Consider the following 25,440-nt stretch of genomic DNA (forward strand, 5'->3'; position numbering starts at 1 on the left):
ATCCATCTGTGTAACATTCAATTGATCCTGTTGGAATTAGGTCAATTAGAGATTCTATCTCATTCCTTTTTGGGATATGAGTTGAGAATAGTTTATCTGGAACTATTGTTTTAGTAATTGCATCTTTGGGCATATAGATTATAGGGATCTCATTGCCCAAGTCCAGACATATGTCAATGTGGCTTTTCAGGTGGCTTTTATGACCAAAACCCGTTCTTTGGCACCATGTGCCGTTTTTATTCAATCTATACATGGCTTTAATTGCTTCTCCGCTCAAGAATAATTTCAAGGGTGGAATTTGCAGTAAAAATTCTAATGCAGCAGTAGGGGTACTATTTAAAGCCCCACTAATGCTTAGGCAAGCAAGTCTTTGCACCTTTTGTAAAATGTTTAAATACGTGCTTTTGTTAATTACATTAATCCAGACCACGCATCCATAAGAAAGCATTGGCCAGACAATGGCAGTATAAATCCATAGAGTAGATTTTGGGTTAAGGCCCCATTGTTTACCAACGATTCGCCTACAAAGTACTAGAACATTTGTGGCCGTTTGTGCCTTTTCTTTTATATGGGTGATCCATGTAAGTTTACTATCCAGGTAACATCCTAGGTATTTAACGCATTCCTTACGCCTAATAATCTGGTAACCCAGATATAAATCCGCCAGTTTCCATTTCCTTCTCCACGTGAAAACTATGACCTCAGATTTTTCAGCAGAGAAAGAAAGGCCATTTGTATCACCCCAGTGTGAAACTTTATTTAAGATCTGCTGAGCTTGATTATGTAGGGTTCCGATATCGAAACCCTGTAATAACACAATAAGGTCATCTGCATAAGCCTGTGACATGCCAGGTTCCTTCCGTAGAAGTACTAAGAGTGAGTCGAAAACCAGGTTCCACAGGAACGGAGAAAGAATACCACCCTGCGGACACCCTTTAATAATATCTCTCTTTACTTCATAGTCAGCAAGTCTAACACAGATATTCCTGTTTTTAATCATGAAGGTGAATATGACTTCCAGTAAGGGCCTTATGTATTTTCTCGAAACCGATGTTATCAAAGGCTCCTACAATATCCAGTAGAATCCCAATGGCAAAGTGTCCGTCTATAATTGTTTTTTCTATTCTCCACACGAGTTGGTGTAAGGCTGACTCAGTAGAGAAGCCAGGCCTAAAACCGTGTTGGTCTAAGCCAAAGGTATGTTTCAGATTATTATCTGACTGGAGGTGCCAGAAAATCAATCGCTCCAACAGCTTAAGCTGGAAGGATGTTAGCGGGATCATTCTAAAAGAGTTTGGTTTCTCATATGTATCTTTTCCTGGTTTAGGAAGAAACACACCTCGTGAAGTTCTCCAAACCTTAGGAACATATCCTAAAATCAAACTGGACCTGAATATGTCCACGAGAATGTGACCAAAAATATCCCAGCCTTTCTGAAGCAGAATTGGGTAAATGCCATCGTTCCCTGGAGATTTAAAGGGAAGAAATACATCAAGGGCCGCTTTAGCCTTTTCAAAATTCACAATTGTCTTAGCAAAATCCAGATCTAATGGATTATGAAGTAGTTCCAATGGATTTTCCTGGGGGTCAGAGGTGACACTTTTGTCCCCCAGATGAAAATTCAACATGGTCAAAAGTGTATCCAAAGGGTTTATAGTATAACTGCCATCAGGTCGCATAACTGATGAGAGTTGAGACTCCTGAGATCTTTTAAGAATCCTATATACTCTGGCAGTTTCATGGCAGGACAGAATATCTGTGCAGAACGATCTCCATGAGTTGTATTTAGTTTTCCTGATTTCACTTTTAAATTTCCTTTGTAGAATTTTGAAGTTAGACCAGTTAACTTCAGATTTATTTCTGACTGCTTTCCTGTGAGCTCTCCGAACCTCTAGGCGGAGGCTTTCAAGCTTCTTGGTCCACCAAACTCTCTTGCTAGGAGAGTACTTCCTTCGTTTGAGAGGGCATGATGCATGATAAGATTCAATAATGATATTTGTCAAATTGTTTGCTTGAGTATCAAGCTCCTCGACTGTACAATTATTGTCTAAAACCTGAAGGTTAATGACATTAGAAACCAGGAAATCCTTATAAAGGTCCCAATTTGTGTTTTTAATGTTTCTGAAATATTCAGCTGGAATTTCATCTCTAATACAAAATTGTATAAGGCGATGGTCAGAAAGTGAGGGATTGTCACTTACATGCCAATTCTCAATAAAGTTATAAATATCAGAAGAAGTTAATGTGAGGTCAATGACTTCTTCTCTTCTTCTGTTAACAAAGGTGGGGCGATTTCCCCTATTTACCCAAGTTAGGTTGGTATTCATTATAAGTTCCATGAGTTTTTCTCCTCTAGGATTAGTATCAGAACTGCCCCATGACAGGTGGTGAGCGTTAACATCACCCCCAATAACCATAGGAATATTGTTTATTTCACAGAAACTCACAAGATCTATAAATTCTTGCGGAATGTTAAGGTCATAAGCCATGTAAACCGAGCAAAAACAAATGTTTCCTCTCAGTGAATTGTTCATGTCCTTAATTAAAATAGCAGTTAAGTCCTCTGATGTAAATTGGGATAATTTCATAGCCTTTATATTTTTAGAAATGTAAATGCTAGTTCTAGGTCTTTTATCAGGTCCCTCTGTCGAAAAGAAGTGCGCGTTCATGGGCCTACCAAGGATTTTACCCTTGTACACCCAAGGTTCTTGAATTAAGGCAACAAAAGTGCCTTGCTTACCTAATTGAGCAGCTAAATTGTATGAAGCTGCTCTGCTATGTTGCAGGTTTAACTGACTAACCTTAACCATTAAAACATGTTAAATGAAAGAAAAGAACTTACCCTTAAGGATTTTAGGAGAGACTTAGTTAAAAGCCGCATCCTTAGCATACTACTTCAAAGGAAGTAGTGACAAGGGAGACCTATTCATATGTCTTCTCCAGAGCCTCCAAAGAAAGCTCTGGTTCCGACTCCTTTTCGGTTTCCCTTTCTTCCGTCAACTATTTCTTTGGAGGATCCTTGGGCGAAGGAATTGATTTCTCCTGTTGCCTTGGTTCCTTCAACTGTACACAGCCACGGGCACCACAAAAAAGTTTGAAATTCTGGGCCTCCAGATAATCCATAAGTTCATGTTCTACTCCCAGCACCAAGGTATTACCTCCGTCTCCAGGGATAACTGCCTTGATGGCGATCTTCTTAACATCAAGGCCCTTGTTACAGGCATCAAGGAGCTTGATGTTATCTTTTGGTGACCTGTTACCAGGAAACCAAGCGAAAAACCTCTTCATGGGGGGTCTGTCTCCAGGAGCCATGGCATGATAACCTGGATGGTTTTCTTCAGGGCCGGGTAGATCATTAATTAAAGTCTTTAGGACGTCCACAGTCTCCTGGTCCTCACATGCAATGTTGAGGCCATTCGGCTGCAGGACTGTCTTGTGGACCCTGCAGGTGGTGATAGAACCATCGATAATTCGGTCATCAATTATTGAGGTGATAGAGAAGAGAGTAAATGTCTGAACCAAAAAGAAAATCGAAAATCTCTTCTCTGGTTTTACCTTGTATTTTGTCTTTTATAGTTTCTCTTCTATCTCTTTCTTCATTTTCTTCCTGAGACATAACTGACGGTTCCTTTTTTTATCCATTTCAAGTTTTCAGTTTTCTGCTTTTTAAACTTTTTTGTATGACTGCCATTGCTTTTAGAAGGCTGAAACTTACTTCTTATGTGAATTTCAACTTCCCCAGTAGTATCATTTGGTAAACTATCATTATCATTATTTAAAATATTCTTATTTCTTTCTTCATCACTAGCTTCTGCGATTTCTGGGGGGAACAACAATATCAGTTTCATTCTGGTCATTATTAACATTATCATCATCTGTTCCTTCATCAAAATATCTTTGAAGGGCTTCTTCTAATATAAGATACCTCGTTCTAGGCATTTTTAAAGCAGCCAGTACATGAACCAGAACATGGAAAGGAATGAGTAAAAAAAGAGATTATCTGTTTCCTGTTGATGTTGCGTCAGCACAACACCTGCTTTCCCTTCCTTCCCAACACAAATATAAACATCTGATTAATGTAATGTTCTGATAAACAGTGATCCTTACTAAAAATAGATCTTGTTTAAAGTATGAGATTAATTATTACAAACAGAATGATTGTTGACGGCAAATATTTTTTACAGAAATAATCTTCATAATATTTCCTACACAAAATCATCTGCTGGTATAAAATATCTTAGGTAGTTATATTTATATATGCATTTATTTCGACCTTTGCATCGCAGCTAATGGGTTCATATCAAAATATTGAATTTTTATGGTCAAATATATAAAAATTCTTAATTAATGAGAAAATAGCCTCCTCTTTTCTTTTCTTTTTTCTTTTTTTTTTCTTTTTTTTTTTTTTTTTAGTCCAAAGGGGCAATTTGCTCAGAAGGACTATTAATTAATCTCATTTTGGCATTTTGCATTGTTTCACTTTTCAAATTGTTGCCACCAAATATTATTGCCCTGTATTATGTTTAAAGAAATTAAATAATGAAGAAAATGCATAAATGTATGTATGTTTCTTGCACTGTGATAAAACAACAGTACCTAGAGCCATTAAATTTTGAGTAACATAATCTTTCACTGAATATGGAGCATCTGGCAGCCGTAATTTGGAATTTGTGTTATTATTGATTTCATATTTTGTAGAACTTAAACGAATTTTTGTTTAAGAATTTCAAAGCGAGCAATGGCAATGTTGTATATAATAAATAAAGGTAACATACAAAACATTAAAAAAAAAAAAAAAAAAAAAGCGCCTTTGGACGTAATTTAAAGTCTGAAACCTTTTCATATACTTTTTTTCCCTTTTCTTTTCTGCCCCCAAATTTCTCTTTAATATTGTTGCATTTTATAGGTTCATGGATTTGGAATGATTGATGACAGCACTTGATGAAGAATCAAAACACAGTCGCTCTCATTTGCTCTTGTCACTGGCATTCAATACCACTTCTCACACCAAAATTTGTTGCATTTTTATGGGTTCATAATAGATTGAATGCACAGAGCTCCGATAATAGGCTGATAAAATTTATTTTATTGAAATAATCACTTTAGAGTTCTGGAACTTTCCACAAAAATAGTTGTATAACTCTTCACAGTATTACAGAGTACAATCAGCAGTTACACTTCAAGCTTCTAAGAATATTAAACACAAATGCAAAGTGCATCTAAAGGACGAAGCTAGCCCTCTCCAGTCTTATTTAGTTTTCACCTGGCTGCCAAGATGTTTCTGCTTCTCGAAATTACTGGAAAAGCATATGAGGGACGATTTGGCGATTTCTTGCAAAATTTGGCAACAAACATTAGGCTTCAAAACAAATGCCACCTTGGCGATATGTCACCAATTTAGTGAGATAGCCATTTACTCAATGTTAAATGAGTTAAATAGATTTGTCCCTGTATTCTTACTTTTCCAGCAAGCTTCGCTTCTCTAGATTTTCATGTTAAAGTATACAGAAAAATACGACAATTTCAAATATAATTGTACTAAAATCATCTGTCTATGTACAAAATTCACAGCAATATGATAGCTTAACTTTCAAAATCCTTAATTTCTTGAGCTTTCAATCTATGCTCATATGTTTCAGTTTTAAATGTACTCTCAAATCATGTATCTTCAAATCTTACTATTGTACTGTGAATGTCCAAACTATTTTTTATTTTATGCTTCTTGCGTATGTGAGCATGTAATGCATTTTTTTGGGAGGAGAGCTAGTTAATTTTATTATTATTTTTTAATTTGATTTTTAAACTATAAATTATATGCTTAATTTTTTTAGGAAAGGGAAGCGAGCTTTATTAGCAGCTTCAAAGAAATTTACTGTGCTCATTAAAAATTTTGTTGATTTTCCCAAGTTTAAAATTAAAAGGTAAGCATATTTTTACTTAGAAATAGTTCTTTTAGTTCTTGTGTTTCCATAATTAGAAAAAAACTCTCATTTAATTGCAGCTTAAGAGTAAGGAGACTGTGTAAACATAAACTAAAAGAAATATATGCTAAAAGAAAAATACTGAATGGATTTTTCAATTTTACATCAACATATTCTGCTTTTGCAAATATGGCCATTTTGAATCTTGTAAATTATAACAGTTGTTAGTTTTAACAATGTAAATCTGTCACTTTAAATGCATAAAATTAATAATCATGTCTAATATATACTTTCTTAATATTTAATATAAATCTCTTTTAATTTATTCTCTTAATATTATTGTAGCTAATCATTAAAGTAAAAATTATTTTACAATATAGTATCACATAATGGTTATTTTTCTTGAAAGTCATAGATTTTCTGTGACATAAAAGAATACAGATCAAAAGTGAATGGGGATATTGATTTTGTAAAAGATAAAGAAATTAACAGGTTTTTAATTATATTACATTACTTTTTTGTTATCACAAAGTGTTAGAAATTTATGCATATTCTGGTGTGCTGTGAAAATAATCAGTTCTAACCATATATCAGTTTGAAATTTTAAGTGCAGTAGTAAATCTTTATAAAATGAATGCTAACTGATGTTTGGGTATAAGATTAAATGTTTGCCCTTTAAAACCCAATTAGCATCAATTTGTTTGTTAAATAACGTTGAGGATATTTTGAAAATGATAAATGTATCTAAGATGAGGAATATTCTGAATCACTTGTACATTAACTGTTAAAAGAATTTACGTAAAGACTAATGAATTATTCTAATGAAATGATTGATTACATATTGTTAGAATGATTGTAGACATGATCCACATTTATAAGCAGATTATTATGAAAAACATTTGATAAAATAAATTTAATATTGCTTTCTGCAAAAAAAAAGTAATTTTATTTCTCAGTGTAGTATCAATGTCTCAGTAACCACGGAGTTTCCAATTTTTTATAATGTCTGTGGAGTTTCCAATTTTTTATCTTGACAGAAAAGTAACTTTTACAAAGGTGCAAAAATGTGTATTCATGGTATCAATGGCATTCTTATTCAATTAAAATTTCATCCTACTTAACCAAAGTTTCAAGTTTTAGAGCAAAAAGGAATTGTTCAAAACCGATCTAGAAACTAAAGTCAGTGAAGAATCATTTCAACGGATAATTCTTGCAATTTTTTCAGTACAGTAGTTGATTTGCGGGTTGGTTCATAATCTTGGTGAATGAGCACTTTTTTATGTTAAAATCTTGGATATTTTTTTAGCTGTGCTATAAAATGCTCCATTAATAAACTAAAGCTATTGTTTTTATCTTTTCCAAATAGTCGCTATGATAACTGCATGAGAGTTTTAAAAAAAAGGCTGTTACTTTTTTTAACAGTCTCTATCTTATGCATAGTTTCACCATTTGCTGCCCTCTATTTTGGCAGTTGCTTTGATTCATTTTTATTCATGTTTCATCCATAGTCATGAAACTGTTTAAAATATTCTGCATATTACAGTTAAACATCAAACTTGATGTGAAATCTCCTTTTATGTTCATTTTTGGTTAACAAATTGGTGTCCACTGTGTTTACAACCTTTTCATCTGTAATTTTGTGTGCGAGACTTTGAGCGCTTATTCATTCAAGATGCCTACACTCTTAGAGTTTCACATACCTTCATTTGCTGACCTTCCATAATAATACCATGGCTTTTTTCTATGATATCTGTTATGCTGGCTTTAATAGAGTGTCCAGAGTGAGTTTCATCCTTAGTGAAAATTTGATCACATTTAAACCCATTTACCCAAAAATAAAGTCTTTAGTGTTGGTGCAAAGTCCTCGTGAACTTTTCTTTGATCTAATGTATCTACATTAGTGGCCATTCATTTCTTTAAATACAAATGTTTTAATACTGCACAGAACTATCCTTATTTTTATTTTAACAGTATTTGTTTCAAAAGCTGCAGAACTTGAACAACATACTGCTAGTGGCTGAAATTAACTCCAAGTTAAATTAAAAAGTGATCATACCAGCTGTCCTTGATGCCATCAAATGAATTGCAGTACTATCTATTACAAATTTACCAAACCTAACAAAAGATCATCATAAGGCAGTGTTATGTGATGTAATTTTTTGGACTAAATTACATTGATTACATTACATAATTTAATCAAATTAGTTTAGATATTATCTTGCACTGCTGCTTTTTGTAGCCATTGATTTAAATTAAATAGATTGGAAAATAATAAATGTGAGAAAAGCCAAGTAAAGTTCAAGCTAGTCGAACCTTGAAATTAGCCAAAATTGTTTTGTTTAACTTGGTTTGATTCCCATATGAAAAAGATTCTGTTTAAGAAAAAATATTATAACACAAGGAATCAAAATATGATAACTTATGGCAAGGGAAAATTTAGTTCTTGAAGAGATCTACCAAACATTTAACTTTTTAGAATATATCAATGTTGAAGTGCATTAAGTAATAGTTAGATAATTTTATTCCATTATAGACTTAGGGTGGTGGTTCATTAAATAAGTATTGAAGAATAAAGATAGCAAAATCAGCTTACCTTTTGTGCACTCAGTAGCAGCAGTTGAGTCTCCGAAACTATTGTTGATGATGAGAGGGATTTATCCATAAATAATACGATGCAGATTTAAACACTAACAACATATTTACTGAACTGCAACTAAAATAATATAAGCGGTAAATACATTAATGTTAACACAAGCACATACAGAAGCTTAATAATATCTAAAGAACAAGAGGATGATGGGATATATTAATATCACGTGATTAACATAGTTGACGTGTTTGACGCCCATGTATCTTGGCATTTTTAGGGTTGCCAGAAGTGAGTTAGAAAACATTCTATTTATTTATTCTCAAATGCTTGATTAATTTACAACAATCCCCCCTTTAATCATGCATATGGGAAATATTGGAAATAAGATTTAGCTTACTTCTTAATTTCAGAAATTTTGGTTTGGGCAATGGCTTAGTAAAAATATCTGCAATCATAGAATTTGTATTGCAGTAAGTTATCTCGATTATTTTATTTTCTTCCATTTTCCTTAAAAAGAAATATTTAACATTAATATGCTTTAACCTAGTATTCATTTTCCCCTGTTTTATAAGAGCTATTGTGGACTTATTGTCCTCAAATATCTTAATGGGTAGTTTTTGAGTTATTCCAAAATCTTTAAGGAGATCTAATATCCATTTGAGCTCTTGAGCAGCAGTGGCTGCAGAAATAAGCTTGGATTCGGTAGATGATAGGGAAACACAATTTTGTCTCTTTGTGGACCAAAATATTGGGTTATTTCCTAAAAAAAATAAATTTCCACCTGTTGATCGTCTGGTGGTTAAATCAGATGCATAGTCAGCTTCTGTATAACAGGAAAGTGTTGGTGTGTTATCAGAGTCAATTTTCAGGCAAATGTCCTTCGTAGAATTGAGGTATTCAATCACCCTTAGAACTGCTTTCCAGTCCTTCTCATTTGGAGATTCATTTTTCCTGCTTAATAGATTCACTGCAAGGGTAATGTCCGGTCTGGTTACAGTGGCTATGTCTAATAAGGCTCCAATGGCTTGCCTGTACTTGGTATTGTCCACTGGTGGAGGTGGAGAGATGTCCTCTTCCTTTGGATAAGAAGTATCCATCAGTGTATAAGATGGTTTGTGGATATCTGGACAAAATATCTTCTTCAATTTTTCTATTTTTGATTTTTGACTCAACAGAAACTTGTTTTCATCTCTTTTGATGTTGATTCCTAAGTAGTTTCTAATTTCTCCTAAATCTTTTGCTTCGAAGAATTCATTGAGAAATTTGATTAGCCTTTTGATTTTTCCTTTGCTTTTGCATGCTATAAGGATATCATCGACATAGACAATAATCATTATCGTATCATTTCCATCTTTCTTTAGAAATAAGCATGGGTCTGCCGTACTTTGCGAGAAGTTACTATTGTTTAATACCTCTTCAACTTTTTTATTCCATGCTCTAGCAGCTTGCTTTAATCCATAAATAGCTTTTTTAAGTTTGCAAACCTTCTCTTCTTGTCCAGGTTGAAGTGCCTTCTGACTGTTCCATGTATATTTTTTCTTCTAAATTTCCTTGTAAAAATGCTGTAGTAACGTCTACATGCCTCACATGAATTTTACCATATGCTGCGACAGCAAGAAAAGTTCTGATAGTTGTATGTCGAACTACTGGTGCAAAGGTATGATCATAATCAGTTCCAAATTTTTGACCATAACCTTTAGCAACTAGTCACGCCTTGTAACGAATGACTGTTCCATCTTCATTTTCTTTCAGATTGAAAATCCATCGACAGCCAATAGGTTTCTTTCCCACAGGAAGATCAACCAGTTCCCAAGTTTTGTTTTGGGAATAAGGAATTGATTTCTTCGTCAACTGCGAGTAACCATTTTTCTTTTTCTTCAGAATTCAATTTATCTAAGTCTTTAAAATTCTCAGGTATGGTTTTGATTGTGTTTGTTAGAAATCCTAGACGTTCTGGTGGTATTCCCTTTGTTTTCCTTTCTGATCGTCTAAGCTCTTCTTTGGATACAATTTTGTGTTTTTCTTCAGTTTCTTCATCATTTTCAACATCTTCAACCTTTGAAGAGAAATTCCAACATTTTCATTCGCTGATAATTCTTCGACAAACTTTACACTTCTACTGATGATTATATGGTTTTCACCTGTGTAGATTCTGTACCCCTTTGATCGTTTATCGTAACTGACAAAAATCGCTTTCTGGTCTAATTTCCTACGGTTTTCCTTATGTACATATGCATAGGCTGTACAACCAAATTGTTTCATATGAGCTAAATTAGGTTTTCTTCTGCTCCACAATTCATAGGGAGTCTTATCACAAGCTCTGGTTGGAAGGCGATTCTGGATGTAATTAGCTGTGTTGACGGCTTCACCCCAGAATTTGTCTGAAAGTCGGCCTTGGGACAGCAGGCACTTGGTCATCTCAGTAAGACTTCTATTTTTTCTTTCACTTACACCGTTCTGAGGAGGCGAAAAGGGAACAGTTAGTTGATGCTTGATGCCGTTATCCGATAGAAATTCCTCCATTTCCTTGCTGGTATATTCACCACCGTTATTGGTTCAAAGAGTCTGTATGGTTCTCCCAAATTTATTTCTTGTTATACCGACAAAGTCTTTTAACTTACTAAGAACTTCACTCTTTTTATTGAGTAAATAGATGACAGTGTATCTAGTAAAGTCATCAATAAAGGTTACGAAATAAAGTTTTCCACCAATACTTGGAGTAGGCATAGGCCCGCAAATGTCACTATGTATAAGTTCTAATGGTTTCCTTGCTCGAACGCTAGCAGCTTTTGGATAAGGAAGTTGCTGCATTTTATTCTTTATGCATTCTGAACAGCTTTCATTATGACTGCAATTATCTAATTTTATTCCTTCTGCAAGATTTTCTCTTACTAATTGTCTGATTGCATCATAACTTCGATGACCTAACCTAGAATGCCATATCTGTATGCAGTTTTTATTTTTACATTCAACTGCAAAATTAGCATTTTCTGAATTTTTTATTAAAACAATTTTATATAAACTATTATCATCAGAATACGCACGCATAATTATTTGGCTATCCTTCTTTACGTAACACTTTTCTTTTTCGAAAGTAACAGAATATCCCTTACTAGCAGTTTGCTTAACGGAAATTAAATTGCTCTTTAAATCAGGAACGTAATAAACATCAATCAACCGAATTTTCTGTAATCCACATTCATCTTCTAAATCAAGGCCAACAATTCCTCTGCCCTGCGAATATAAAATTTTTCCATCCGCTAAAATGATTTTTGCTTGAGAATCATCATATCTCAGTTCTGCAAACAAACTTTTATCTCCTATTAGATGACTGCTCGCGCCCGACGTACAAAATTTTTTTATTTATATTTTGTTCTGAGCAATATCGTAGAATAATTATTAAACCCTTTTTATAAACAGAGTTTCTGACAGACGACAGTTGACATCTGGATTTATAGCTTTTTTCAACTGAAATGTCTGCGCTCATGCAATGCCGGTTCGATTTTCCGACATGTTTGGTCACGCGATTTTCGGATTTTGAGTTGTCAGGACAAGAATTGTTATTTTTGTTTTTCAATTTATAACAACACTCATGAGTATGACCACTGCATTTACAAAAAGTACAAAATTTCTTTTGTTTATTATTATCATAATTTCTTGCATTTATTGTAGATTTAAACGCGGTTGAAGAATTAGAATTTCGATCTGCTTGTTGTTCTAATCTTCTGTTGTACTCGTCAGTGAGTTTCATTTTTACAAGATCTATAGTTATAAGAATTTCCTCTCTAGCTTCAATGGCGGTTATAAGATTATTGTACGATTCGGGAATCGAAACTAACAAAAATGCGGCTACATGCTGATCTGGAATGTTCTCACCGATAGCTTTCAGTCTTTCGACCAAGTCCATCATATGAGTGATGTGTGCGATCATATCACCGTGTTCTGCCATTTTTATTGAATATAATTTTCTCGGAAGATATAATTTGCTACTCAAATTTGAGCGCTCGTGAACTGACTTTAATTTCTGCCATGTACCGGCGGTAGTCGTTTCAGCTCTAATGTGAATAATCTGAGAGTCATCAATGCATAGATTTATTATAGCTCATGCTTGTTTATCCCTCTTTAAAAATTCATCATCAGGTTTAGAAGGTGGAGGAGAATAAAGAAGATCATCTAACCCATCACGCTTTAAAAGCATTTGAATCTTGAATTTCCAATTAGCATAATTTTCGGAATTCAGTTTAGTTATTTGCATACAATCTTTAAGACTTGCCTGTGCCATTATTAATTCTTACTTAGCACTTTCAGAAAGTTTATATGCACAGTTTAAATTTCAGTTTCAGGATTTACAACGATATCAGTCTCATAATCAATGAAGAATAAAGATAGCAAAATCAGCTTGCCTTTTGTGCACTCAGTAGCAGCAGTTGAGTCTCCGAAACTATTGTTGATGATGAGAGGGATTTATCCATAAATAATATGATGCAAATTTAAACACTAATAACATATTTATTGAACTGCAACTAAAATAATATAAACAGTAAATACATTAATGTTAACACAAGCACATACAGAAGCTTAATAATATCTAAAGAACAAGAGGATGATGGGATATATTAATATCACGTGATTAACATAGTTGACGTGTTTGACACCGGTGTGTCTTGGCATTTTTAGGGTTGCCAGAAGTGAGTTAGAAAACATTTTATTTATTTATTCTCAAATGCTTGATTAATTTACAACAAGTATTACTAGTGTTTCTTTGTGCACATTTCATGTCTGTTCTGATTTGGCTCATGAATGTTAAAATTTATCAATTATTAAGCAAAAGGAAATAATATATATTTTGAATTCTCTACTTAAATATTATTTGCAACTGTAGGATAATTTATCATATTGCTGAAAATGCAGGCTTAGGCATTACGAAGTAGATGACTTAAAATTTAAACATTAATGTAAATTAAAAAATTTGCATTAAAATTACTAACCAAGAATCAATAGTAATATATTTTAGAAAAATAATGAAAAACTGATAATTTAATGAAAGAATAGTTTGAACAAAACTTCCATTAGTATAATAACAAAATGAATATGACTTCAAATTACTGGTACTGTGTGTTTAGTGGTGAAAATGTATATGAAAATATTTGGAAATATCTTGAAATACTGTCAAGCTATTAATAAAGAATATGGTAAATTACCCAAAATTTATATCTTAAGTAAAATGTAAATTTCACAAAATATGTGTACCCATTCTTTCCATTAAATTGAGGTTAATCCAAGCTAGCATAATTATTCTTATGGCTATATAAGGATAAACCACCACCATTTGAAACTGGTCCAAGTTTATAATTTTGTTTGAAATATGTGGAAACCTTCAAATTCGTGGTTATCATAATGAAGCTTAGCTAGCGTCTGCTATACACTGTTGGTGATGTATTATGAGATTGGCAACTAAAGGCATGTTTTCCCCCTGAATTTTTTCCCTGCTTCTATTACACATTAATGAAATAAAGCATGAGTTATGTTAGTTTATTATTTATTATACCTATGACTACTCCCGCACATGCTTATTGCTTACAGTCCTAAATATATAAATTCCCACATACAATGAAGGCTCATCCTGAGCCGACACTAGACATTTTGCAGCCTGGTGCAGTCTGTGTGGGTCCAAAATGCTGCTGCCAAGTGTCTCTCTAAATTCTAAAGATATTGACATCATTAATTGTGTTGTTCTGTGTTTCACTAAATTAAAAAAAATTTGCCTTTCCTGGTGCCGGTCCTGGACTTAAGTGAATAATAAATCAGTTATTCTCAATTCAAACAGCCCTAAATGTAATCTTTTGACCTATGAATATCATTTACAAAAATCCTCTCTTTCTCCTTTTTTTTTGGGGGGGGGATACATTGAAAGACATTTCTCCTTGTGAGCAAACAACACACTGAGCACTTCGAGTGGAGTTCACTGAAATCTGTAATCATGGCCAAATGTACTGTCAACATAAATAGTTATTATACCATTTGGTATTAAATTACTAATATTAAATTTTTTTTTAAAATTTATTATTATCACTGTATGAGTCATTTCTCAAACTGCAGTGTATTGATAGTCATACTGGGATGAAAGCAAAAAATAATAAATAATGATTTGCCAGTTTGGGTTTGTTGGCGAAGGGAAATTAAGGACCATGTTTTATTATGAAAAAATATCTAATGTGCAAATGCATTTTGAAAAAGAAAAAAAAAATCCCCCCCCCCCAAAAAAAAAAGGTTGCATGGGATTTCGTGGTCTGGATTTTAGATCATTCCAGATGTTAGACATGTGTTGCAAATGCAACAAATAATAATTCTGAAGATTTTTTTGCTCAATGATATTCTGTTACATTAATTGCAAATTATACACTCTGTCACAGAAAATATATATGCACCTAGAAGAAATTGAGCCACAATCATGAAATTTGGCAGGAAGACATGCAAATGATTTAAATTTCAAAGCCAGTGAGACAAGGGTAAGCGTCTATGCACATAGGATGTGCTCAGCTGGGAGAGTTTAAAAGCATGATTGCTCATGCCATAGGGCTATTCAAACAAATCTGTCAATTTGTCAGGCTTTGAGAAGGGGCGTAAAGTATGCCTCAGAGAAGCAGGCTGATCAAACAGGCCTATCAGCCATCACCTTGGTCAGAGCTATTGGGTAGTTTCTCTGTGTTGGTGACATTGGATCATGGAAGTGGTTAGTCTACTGTCATGGAGGGTCATGGCATCTCAGGATCACAAATGAGCATGAGAAACGTTGCTAGCATCGATTTGACACCATTTACCACCTTCTAGGCATCCTGTGGTGTCAAGGGAAACTCTCTGCAGATGAATGGCCAATGCTGGTATAAGCTGCCAGTATCCATTAAGATGCCTACCACTGACCTCATATCGTAGGTAGTGTGAATTGCATTTTTATCGAAATTGGGCAAGGTGGAGTTTTATTGACTGGAGCATATGCTCTTCAGCAATGAATCATGTTTCATTCTCTTTGCTGATGTTCAATGCAGACACATGTGGTGTCAGCCAGATCAGCAATCCAATGCAGCATTTATTGTCAAGCGGCATACAGCGATTACTGAAGGTGTGATAGTGTAGGAAACAATTTGTTGGAACACCTGCAGGGCCGTTCCTAGAGGGGGTGCAGCATGTCAAAGTACGCAGCCGGTGAAAATCAGTGGAATCTCGCGATACTGCACCTAAATATTTTAAATTCATTGTAAGTACTTGTGATATGTAAGTACTTAATACAAATGAAACAAAATGAATAAAAAATGAAGTAAAAATAATAAAATAAAATAAAAATGTAATTAATCATTGAGCTTTTTTGGGGGGCAGCAATCTTAGGAAAGTATGCGGCCAGTCAATGGTCTAGGAATTGTCTAGGCACATGATCACCTCTAGTCATCTTTCAAGACACTATGACTGCTCATAGTTACGTGGACTTATGTGCCTCTCTTGATTAAGCTTCATTGTCAACTATGCCTACAGTGGGCCCCAGATCATTGAGACTGAAACATGGATAAGTGGAAGACAGTTGCCTGGCCAGATGAATCATGATTCTTCATTCATCATTTTATGGCCATGTCAGGGTACGCTGTCTTCCAGGGGAACAGTTGCTTTCCCCCATACAGCAGGTTATACCCAGGCTAGTGATGGCAGTATTATGCTTTGGGGGGACATTCTAATGGGGGAGCTCTGAGATCCTTTGTTACGGTAGCCCATAAAAGCTGTGGACTGTCTCAATATAACTGCGGATAAGTTGCACCTTTATGTGGCATCTGTTTTCCCAACTGGAAATGTAATCTTTCAGCAGGACAGTGCCCCACATCACAAGGCTCGAATTGCGTTGGAATTGTTCAAGGAGCATAAGGATGAATTTCAATTAATGTCCTGGCCTCCTAACTCACCCAAATCTTAATCCAGTAGAGCACATTTGGGATGTCATGGAGTGGCAGCTTAGAGCTTGAACATCACTGTGTCGGTATATCTCGACTTTGTGTGACCACTGCCTAGACGTTTAGTACAACCTGTCTTCAGTCATCTACCAAGAACTTGTAGCATCCATGTCAAGGCAAGTTACAACTGTTTTGCAGGCCATAAATTATAGCAACTTATACTCATATCCATAAATTAAGGATAATTCAGAGTCACACGGAAATCGAACTCTGAAATAAATATATCACCTGTAAAATCACTGCACACATCTTAAAGAATCATATGCAAATTTCAGGAAGCAACCAGATGACACCGATGGTACGTCACACTGACGAGAGTGTAAGAGAGTGATATATAAGGAATACAGGAAAGAAGTAAAATTGTTCACAGACGTTTTATAGGCATTTCAGTGCAATAACGGAATAGTTATGACACAAAGGACGCATTTGGATGATTTTTTACATGGTAGAATTATCGGCCGTCTGGAATGTGGGCGTACCCAACTGGAAGTATCAGACAAACTTGGAATTGCCCAGAATGTCATCTCCAGGCTTTGGCAATGATTCCAAGATGATGGTAATGTGAGTATTCGTTACAGCACACGTCACCCCAGAGTTACAACACCGAATGAGGACCGGTATTTGGCAGTTACTGCCGAAAGAAACAGGCAGAGCACAGCCTCAGACCTGTCTCGTCAGCTCTCTTCAGCCACTGGTAGGACAATTTCAAGGCAGACCGTGTACAGACGCTTAGGGCAGATTGGTCTATATGCTCGTAGACCTGTCAGATGCGTTCCACTTACTGCAACTCACTGTCACCTGCGGTTAGCCTGGAGTAGAGAGCATGCATTGTGGACACCGCAACAGTGGGCTTGTGTGATGTTTTCCGACGAGTCCAGGTTTAGCTTGCAGTCTGATTCTCGCCGGACTTTCATATGGAGAGCCCCAGGTACCCGTTACCATCAAGAAAACATCATTGAACGACACCGTTACGGTGGTGCAGGAGTGCTCGTTTGGGGTGGAATTATTCTGGGTTCCAGAACTGACCTGCATGTTCAAATTGGAACCATGACAAGGCAAATCTGTTGGGACGTCATTCTGGAAGAACATGTATGTTTGCTTCGGGGTGCCATGGGCGCACAATTTGTGTTTATGGATGACAACGCCCGTCCTCATCGTTAAAACATCATAAGCGAATGCCTTCAGTCGGAAGATATCGCCCGTATGGACTGACCAGCATTCTCATCGGACTTTAATCCAGTAGAGCACGTGTGGGACATGCTTGGCCGACGAGCTGCAGCCCATCAACCTTCTCGTACATGTCTACTGGAACTTCGGAGAACATTGCTTTTTGAGTCGTGTAATATCCCCCAAGATCAGATCGATAATTTGATACTCAGCATGCTTAGGCGTTGTACAGACTGTATTGCATCGTCTGGGAGACATACAATGTATTAACAATCATACCAACCATTTAATATTGGTTTTTTTGTAAATAGGTGTTTTTTTTTTTTTTTTTTTTTTTTTGTAATTTGCTCCAGGGAAAAAAAATCACTAATTTTTTTAATAATATTAAACATATAGCATCTTTTTTTTGCTCTTTACCTTTTGTTTAATAAATAAGCTTTACAAATAAGTCAAATTTGTTTTGCTTCTAACTCTTCCTTTGCCTGATTTTGCATTATCCTTAATTTATGGACATGAGTGTACATCAAACAGTGAATAAAGTAGAGCACTTCGGCACACATTTGCTATCAATGGACAAAGTGGAGAAAATAAGGATTGTGCACTTATTTGTAGTAGTATTTACAATAAAAATTTATTTAATATGATTGGGTGAGATTACATTGCATTACAGCCATTGTTACATGACTGGATTAATTTTGAAGGACATAATGCACTGCTCAAAACAGTTAGGGAATATTCTGAGTTCAGTATGAAATAACCATATAATTGACAACTTTTTTTTTAACAAAAAGGAAATACAAGAGGTTAAAAAGGAAAATTATAACAATTACAAAATTGCGAAAATGCAGATTTTGTCTGAAACATTGAAAACTACACATTTTAGATGAGGAGTGAAAAGTGACCTTTAGCAGTCCTTCTGTAGGAGGAGATTAAAAACAACTGACACATGTTGAAGGTTTTATAACAGTGTATACTATGTCTCAGCAAGATAACCTGGCTGAATCAATACCTGGAGGACCATCGGCTGTTTGGAAGCGGGTCAAGCATAATCCATTGTAGTGGAAGTGTTAGGAGTTTCTCAAAGTATTATTTCCAGAATTGTTTTTTAGATATTGGAAATGTTCACTCAAGGTTGTATGCCTGTAACAACACAAAATGAGGATCGGCAGCAACGGCTAGAAGAAACAGCACTATGAATGCCACTTCTTTACAACAGCACTTTCAGAGGGCTAGCAATACTAGAGTTTTGACTCGACTTTCCCATGTGGGCTTGTATACTGGCGAGACCTGTAATTTGTGTTTCATTGACATTGTGATTCAGCATGCTGGATGCAGAATGTAGGCATAGGAGCATCTCAAATGGAGACAAGAGGAGTGGAGCAATGTGCTCTTCATGGATGTATCCACTTTAGTATACAACTTGACAATAAACAGATTCGTATGTGGAGAGAACTTTGTACAAGGACCTGCATTTGTGCTTGAAAGTGTCCGATTTGATGGGAGCAAAGTGATGGTCTGGGCTGGTATTTTTATGAATTACCGCACCGATCTGCACATTATCTGGAATGGAGCACTAATGGCTCAGTGATATAGGAATGAGATCCTCAGACCTTTTGTTGTCCTTTACATTGCAGCAACTGGGGATGAATTAATTCTCATGGATGATGATGCCAGGTCACTGTGCTCAGCTAGTAGATAAATTCCTTTTCAATGAAAAAATCCAGCAAATGGATTAGCCAGCATGTTTCCCGGATATGAACCCAACAGAACATGTTTAAGACATTTTAGGGAGAACGATTGCTAGTTGCTTATCACCCCCAGAAGCAGTTCAGCAGTTTGAAAGCTGTCTTTTGCAGGAATGGGAGAGAATACCCCAATCCCTCATGGATAACCTGATTGATTCCATGCCTTGTAGATGTGCAAAATTGCTTTCAATAAAGGAAAACCATATCCCTTATTGAAACTCATTTTGTATCCAAAAAATTACACCATTGTGTGTTTGTATAATATACTTTTTGTTTGTTTGTTTGTTATTTATCAAAAAATACAATCAATAGCATTTATTCTATTTTTTGTTCAATTCTTCTTTTTCTTTTCTCATGTTTTACAACACATATACTTCTTATAACAGTCACCAAAACATTTCCTCATCTGCAGTTTATATCTAAAATCATAATATTCCCTAACTGTTTTGAGCAGTGTGTTTTAGAAAAAAAAAAAAAAGTTTTACTGTTTTAAAATTAGATAGGGAAAGAAACCAAACTAGAAAAAAGAAGACCTGAATTCCAACATGTGGAATCTCTTATTTTATAAAAACACTAAAAATGCATTGCAGATATATAAATTAACTACATTGCATTTCACTATAGTACTATATTATGATTAATATTTGATATCACTCACAGTTTTTTTATAACTGTTGGTCTTGGACATCCATATATAGCAAACAGGACAGTTGGGTAATCATGTAGTATGTAATCTTCCACTTTCAGTTATTTATTTATTTTTTAGGTGCTGGCACCAAAATTGCTTATGGTTTTAAATAATTTATTTTCTTGCCACTTTTATCTCATTGTTCGGGTTAAAATTAGTTTTTTACTTACTCTATTCTAAGAAATAATAACTTACTAAAAGCAGTAGATTGTGTATTACATGATTGCCAACAGTTGTATACTCCTTTGTACCTTTAATTGCTTTATATTTTGCTAAATTTTGCATATGATATCAAAAATCGTATTTTTTTAAAGCTGTATTTCAGAGTAAATAGAGGTAACAAAAAAAAAAAATTTCAGTGTTAAATTTCATATAATATTAAAATATTTCTTCCTCTCAGGAAAAAAAGAGTCTTGAGTAATACCTGCTTCTTTATCACAGCTGTTAAATTTTGATCGTTCAAATTTCATAAGTCGAACTGAATGCCAAATCATAAAGTTAGAAATTAATACTAACTTTTCTTTAAAATAATGTCAGATTTAAGCTGCGTTCACACTGGTCTGTTGGGGCGTCAAGCATCAAAGCGTAAAAAAACGCTTTCCGGGTTACGTGAGTTTACATCATCGCGGCAACTTTCACTTTAAAAGTTGTCATATGCTCGCAGTAGACGGCGCTTCATATCGGAAACTTGGGGGGGAGGAATGTGAAATTTTTGTGTGGTATTTTGACTTTTTACGATTACATTTTAAAAATTAAAATGGATTTAATTTCTGCTTGATTAAAACTTATTTTACTTCTTGCTTTGTGTAAGAGAAGCAGAATGCAGTGGTTTATATTAATATGTGAGAGATGACTGCAGTAAGGAGATGCAAATAATTTAATTGAAGAAATGCGCTTGAACGAAATAAAATTTCTTTTAATTACTTTCGCATGACACCTCATCAATTCAATGAATTTCTAGCACTCATTGAAGTATTTATTCAAAAGCAGAACACTAATTTTTGTCAGAATATCCCAGAAAAGAATCATTTGGACTATAGGAATAGTATATCCCATAAAAGAATCGTTGCATATACTAAATGTTGTATATATCTAATTTAATTTATTTATGAATTTTGTTGAATGATAATTAAAGAATCCTAATTGCATGATTATTTTTTTAGAGTAAATTTTTCATGTGGTAGAATGCCGTAAATGTATTCTCATGATGTATGAACTTCCCTGAAATGCTTCATTAAATAAACTTCCCTTAATTGGTTTAAATAATGCAATAAAAAATATCAAACCATATATCATTTATGGTGGATTATTAAGGTTTATTACTACTAATAAACTTGAGAATTTTCCTCTAAATAATTTATAAAGCTATTTATTCTATTAGCGTATGCATTTTTTAAATTTAATCTGAAATTTTTATTAAGATTAGTCCATTTGAATTTTTCAAAGTGCAATCATTTAAAAACCATGGTATAAAGACGTTTGAAACAATAGGCCTGAAACTGACGCATCAAGCGTCAAAAAGTTGAAGTTGAATCAACTCGGCTTCAACTTTGAGTCAACGTGGCCATCCGGCAAATGCCGCCTCTGAACTCGCTTCTGATTGGTTAACGCTTTATGTGCGAACGGGTGACCGCATTTGTGTGAACGCAGCTTTAGAGTATTTAAAAAAGTCAATTCTTTTTTGTTCAATTTTGGCTTATGAAAATTTAACTGTACAATACTTTTGATGTGCAAATTATTATTATTATTATTATTTTTTAATCTTTACAGGAGAAATATTCCTGATTTTAAAGATGTGGATACCTTGAAACGCTGCATTTATGATCCAGTAAAAAACCCACTCTGTCCAATTTTTGTGCTAGAGGATATTGTTCCAGGAGATTATAATGACATGGCTGTTAAAGTAAATTTTATGTATTTTAAACTTTTGTTTCAGTCATGAAGTTGCTAATTACTTTTATTATTGGGGGGTTTTTTTAGCTTTATGTTCTTTAACTTTTATTCAGAAATAGTATGATACTCATGTTTGGTTAGTTATTGATATAAGGTAACCAAAAAAGTTCTTGCTGTTTTGCACAGTCGGAAAGAAAAAGTCATAAAACAAATAATAATCACCGCTAATCCTCAAAGTAATCACCATTGGCATCCAGTGCCTTTTGCCAACAAGTGGCTAGCTGTGCGATGCCATCACAATAAAACTCAGGAGTCTTGGACGCAAAGAAGTCCGTGAGGGCCTTTTTGAGGTCTGGCTGGATGTTGAAGGATTTCCCATAAAGATGCATGTCCAGGGATTGGAAAAGGTGGTAGTCTGTTGGCATGAGATCTGGGGAGTATGATGGATGGGTTAGTGTCTTCTAGCCCAGTTGCTGGATGGTGTCCCTTGCCTCCTGAGCCACATGCGGCCTCACATTTACATGGAGGAGGAGTGCACCCTTATGATTGACCATTGCATCTTTATGCGTCAGTGCCTCATGCACAAGTTCCAACTGCTGAGAAGGCAGTTGGTTCAGGCCTGCTGTGATGGTTTGGCCCACTGGCAGGAGCTCATAGTGCTCATGCACCACTTAGCGACTAGGCCACCAGATACAGAGAATGATCTTGCATGGGTGGAGAGAAGGTCCTGCAGTGGGAAGTCTAGGGTCTCATGGTGACAACCAATGTCTTTAACACCTGGGTTTGTCATACTGGATCCTTGTTTCATGGCTGGTGAGTACTCAATCAAATATGGATTTATTGTGGTGCCAAGTAAGCAATGACAAACAGGCAGCGATACACTGTTGCTTGTTTGCATCGGGCAGTGAGCGGGGGCACCCTCTTGCTCAGCTTGTATGCCTTTCCTATGCAGTACAAATGGAGTCTGATAATTTCATTAGCTACCTGGAAGTGTGCAGCAGGTTCACCACATGTTTGGCTACTGTCACTCTCTATGGCTGCTCTCAGGTCCTCATTGTCCAGCACTTGTGGCAGACTGCTGCGTGGTGCATCACGAAGAGACATATCTCCTGACCTGAACTTCTGGAACCATTGCCTAGCAGTTCATTCATTAACAACATCATCCCAAAGACCTGGCAAATTTCATCATTTGATTCTGCTGCTGACAAAGCCCACTTTAAAATCATACACCAAACAACTCTAAACGCGCGCCATTGACACGTCCATTTCAATCGGTCACTGTGAAAATTATGTTTAAAGTTGCTCATCGCTTTGCTCGCACTTGGCTTCAATTACATAAGAGTTATTACCAAAAGTTCAGAGTTGCCAATGGCCAATCATGGTAGTAAATAAAATAAGAGATATACTTTAGGTATGTCTGTCACCTGGAGGCATAAAAACTTTCAGAACTTGAGTTTGCATAGAAGTTTGTCAGTAAGAGTAGCATTCTAGGTTTGAGAGCATTAAATAGTCACGAGTAGAGAAACAAGCTGAGTTTTCAATCCAATACGATTATGTTTGAAGTACCAATACAATGCGCTTTTATATTCTTGGTCAGTATCCGGACTCCCATCCTAACCACTTCATCACCAGGTCTGGCGATTGTTTTTATGTTACGTTGAGGTTCATTTTTCCAATGTCATATCAGAAGCAGCAAAAACCTTTTTGGTTACCTTGTACATATGAATTAAGATTTTGTTGATTTTATTTTCAGATGGTATTAAACTTGTTTCTTTGAAGAAAATTAAAGCTTTGATTTAATTTTATGAAACGTATGTAAATTTGTATATGAGTTTGTTTTCATATAAACCTAAGTACAAGGAATGAATATTTACTTTTCTTTTCACCCTCTTCAAATTTATAGAAGTGGAAAACTATATTTTATTATCTTATCTATCAAATCTAAATTTATCTTACAATGAAATTTTGCCAGAGTTGAAACTGAGCTATTTTTCATGTGATTTGTGATGTACTCAATTGATTTTCTTTCTGTTTTAGAAATTTCCAGCTATGGATTATTATGGGCTTAAAAATTAAGTTATCACTTAATATAAAAATGCATTATTCACACTAGTGCCATAAAATAGTGCAGTTTTTCCAAATTGGCTATTGATTGCTGATCGGGTGAAAACAAGTCTTTATGTTATACAAGTGTGATCATAATTTGTAAAATGATGCAAGTAACCATTATAACAGATTCAAAAACTAGTATAGTTTTTTTTTGGAAACTGTATGTAAACTAGCAAAATTTAATTCCAAAAGAAAGGCTTTGTGCAGATTAACTTTCATTTGAACACACTACCAGGTTAAAACTACTTTGTGCATTTTGAAAGATTTCTGAAGTTTATTTATGTATATCTTGCAAATGTTGCTCAGATTTATTTTAGGCTTGTTCCTTGTGATTAGACATTTTCCATTATGATCAGAAGGAAAAAAAGTAACTTTTTTATTATAAAAAAATATTAATTATGTAAAATTGTCATTATCTATTTGAATATAAGTAAATTCACATGGAAGTCATTTTTAAATTATAATTTTTCTTTTTCCATTAATATAATTTCTTTTTCTTACTGTGAGAAAATAAATGAGAAAGATACCATATTATATACCAAAATTATCTGAGCTCTTAGATGTAAGTACGATTAATTGATAATAAACATTTTCATTATTTTTATAAATATATTTATTTGAACTGGTGTCCTGTATATAAAATACTGTAAGTGTTGTGTGCACTATATGTATTCTAGAAGATGTAAAATGATATAAATAACAGATCTGTTTAATTTTAGGGGGCAGCAATTGCTATAATTATCAAATGGGACTGTAATTTTGACTTTGACGCTTCCAAATGTTTTCCAACATACATATTTAGAAGGTTAGATGAGAAATTTGATATTGCTCCAGGTTTGAATTTTAGGTAAGTAAATTATTTTGCTAAATATTTTCATATGTACACTGCTCAAAAAAAAAAAAAGAAAAGAAAAGAAAAGAAAAAAAAAAAATGGGACAGTCCTATATCTCCCGATCTACTGGGTCGATTGACAAAATTCAAATTGCGTTCTTCATGTCTCGAAAGCGCGACTTAGGATATATATTAGTTTTATATATAGCACTATTCTAACATAGGTATTTTGACACAAAATCGGACTTTTTCTGAAATAACATACCAATTTTTTTACATATTTCGATTCTACGACTCAAATTACGCCTAAATATGAAATTTTGTAAAATTTGGAGCGAAATTTACGGAGAAATTCATAAATTTATGTTGGCACTTTTTTGTCAGTTTGCGCCAAGAATAGTTCACTTGGCGAACTTCTTAATATATGGCAACCTAGTTTCCTTTCCCGTGAGCGGAAAAAAAGTCACCATCGTTCCTTTTTTCCAAATAATATTCTTTATA

General features: G+C 34.6%; 1 protein-coding gene across 2 annotated transcripts in view; it reads left to right on the forward strand.

Annotated features, from left to right (window-relative positions):
- Positions 1-25,440, forward strand: part of LOC118194912 (P2X purinoceptor 4-like) — a 96,872-nt gene that overhangs the window by 48,115 nt on the left and 23,317 nt on the right. For both annotated transcript variants that reach the window (XR_004759174.2, XM_035366124.2), the window contains exons 6-8: positions 5,832-5,921; positions 21,876-22,008; positions 24,827-24,954. Coding sequence is in view for 1 of the 2 variants with exons in the window: in XM_035366124.2 (XP_035222015.1) it covers positions 5,832-5,921; positions 21,876-22,008; positions 24,827-24,954 (351 nt within the window). In the remaining variant the exon portion in view is untranslated. The remainder of the gene's footprint in view (positions 1-5,831; positions 5,922-21,875; positions 22,009-24,826; positions 24,955-25,440) is intronic.

The sequence above is a fragment of the Stegodyphus dumicola genome, chromosome 6 (genome assembly GCF_044657685.1).
Source record: "Stegodyphus dumicola isolate Sdum_Otavi_A_Nest chromosome 6, ASM4465768v1".
Lineage (NCBI taxonomy): Eukaryota > Metazoa > Arthropoda > Arachnida > Araneae > Eresidae > Stegodyphus > Stegodyphus dumicola.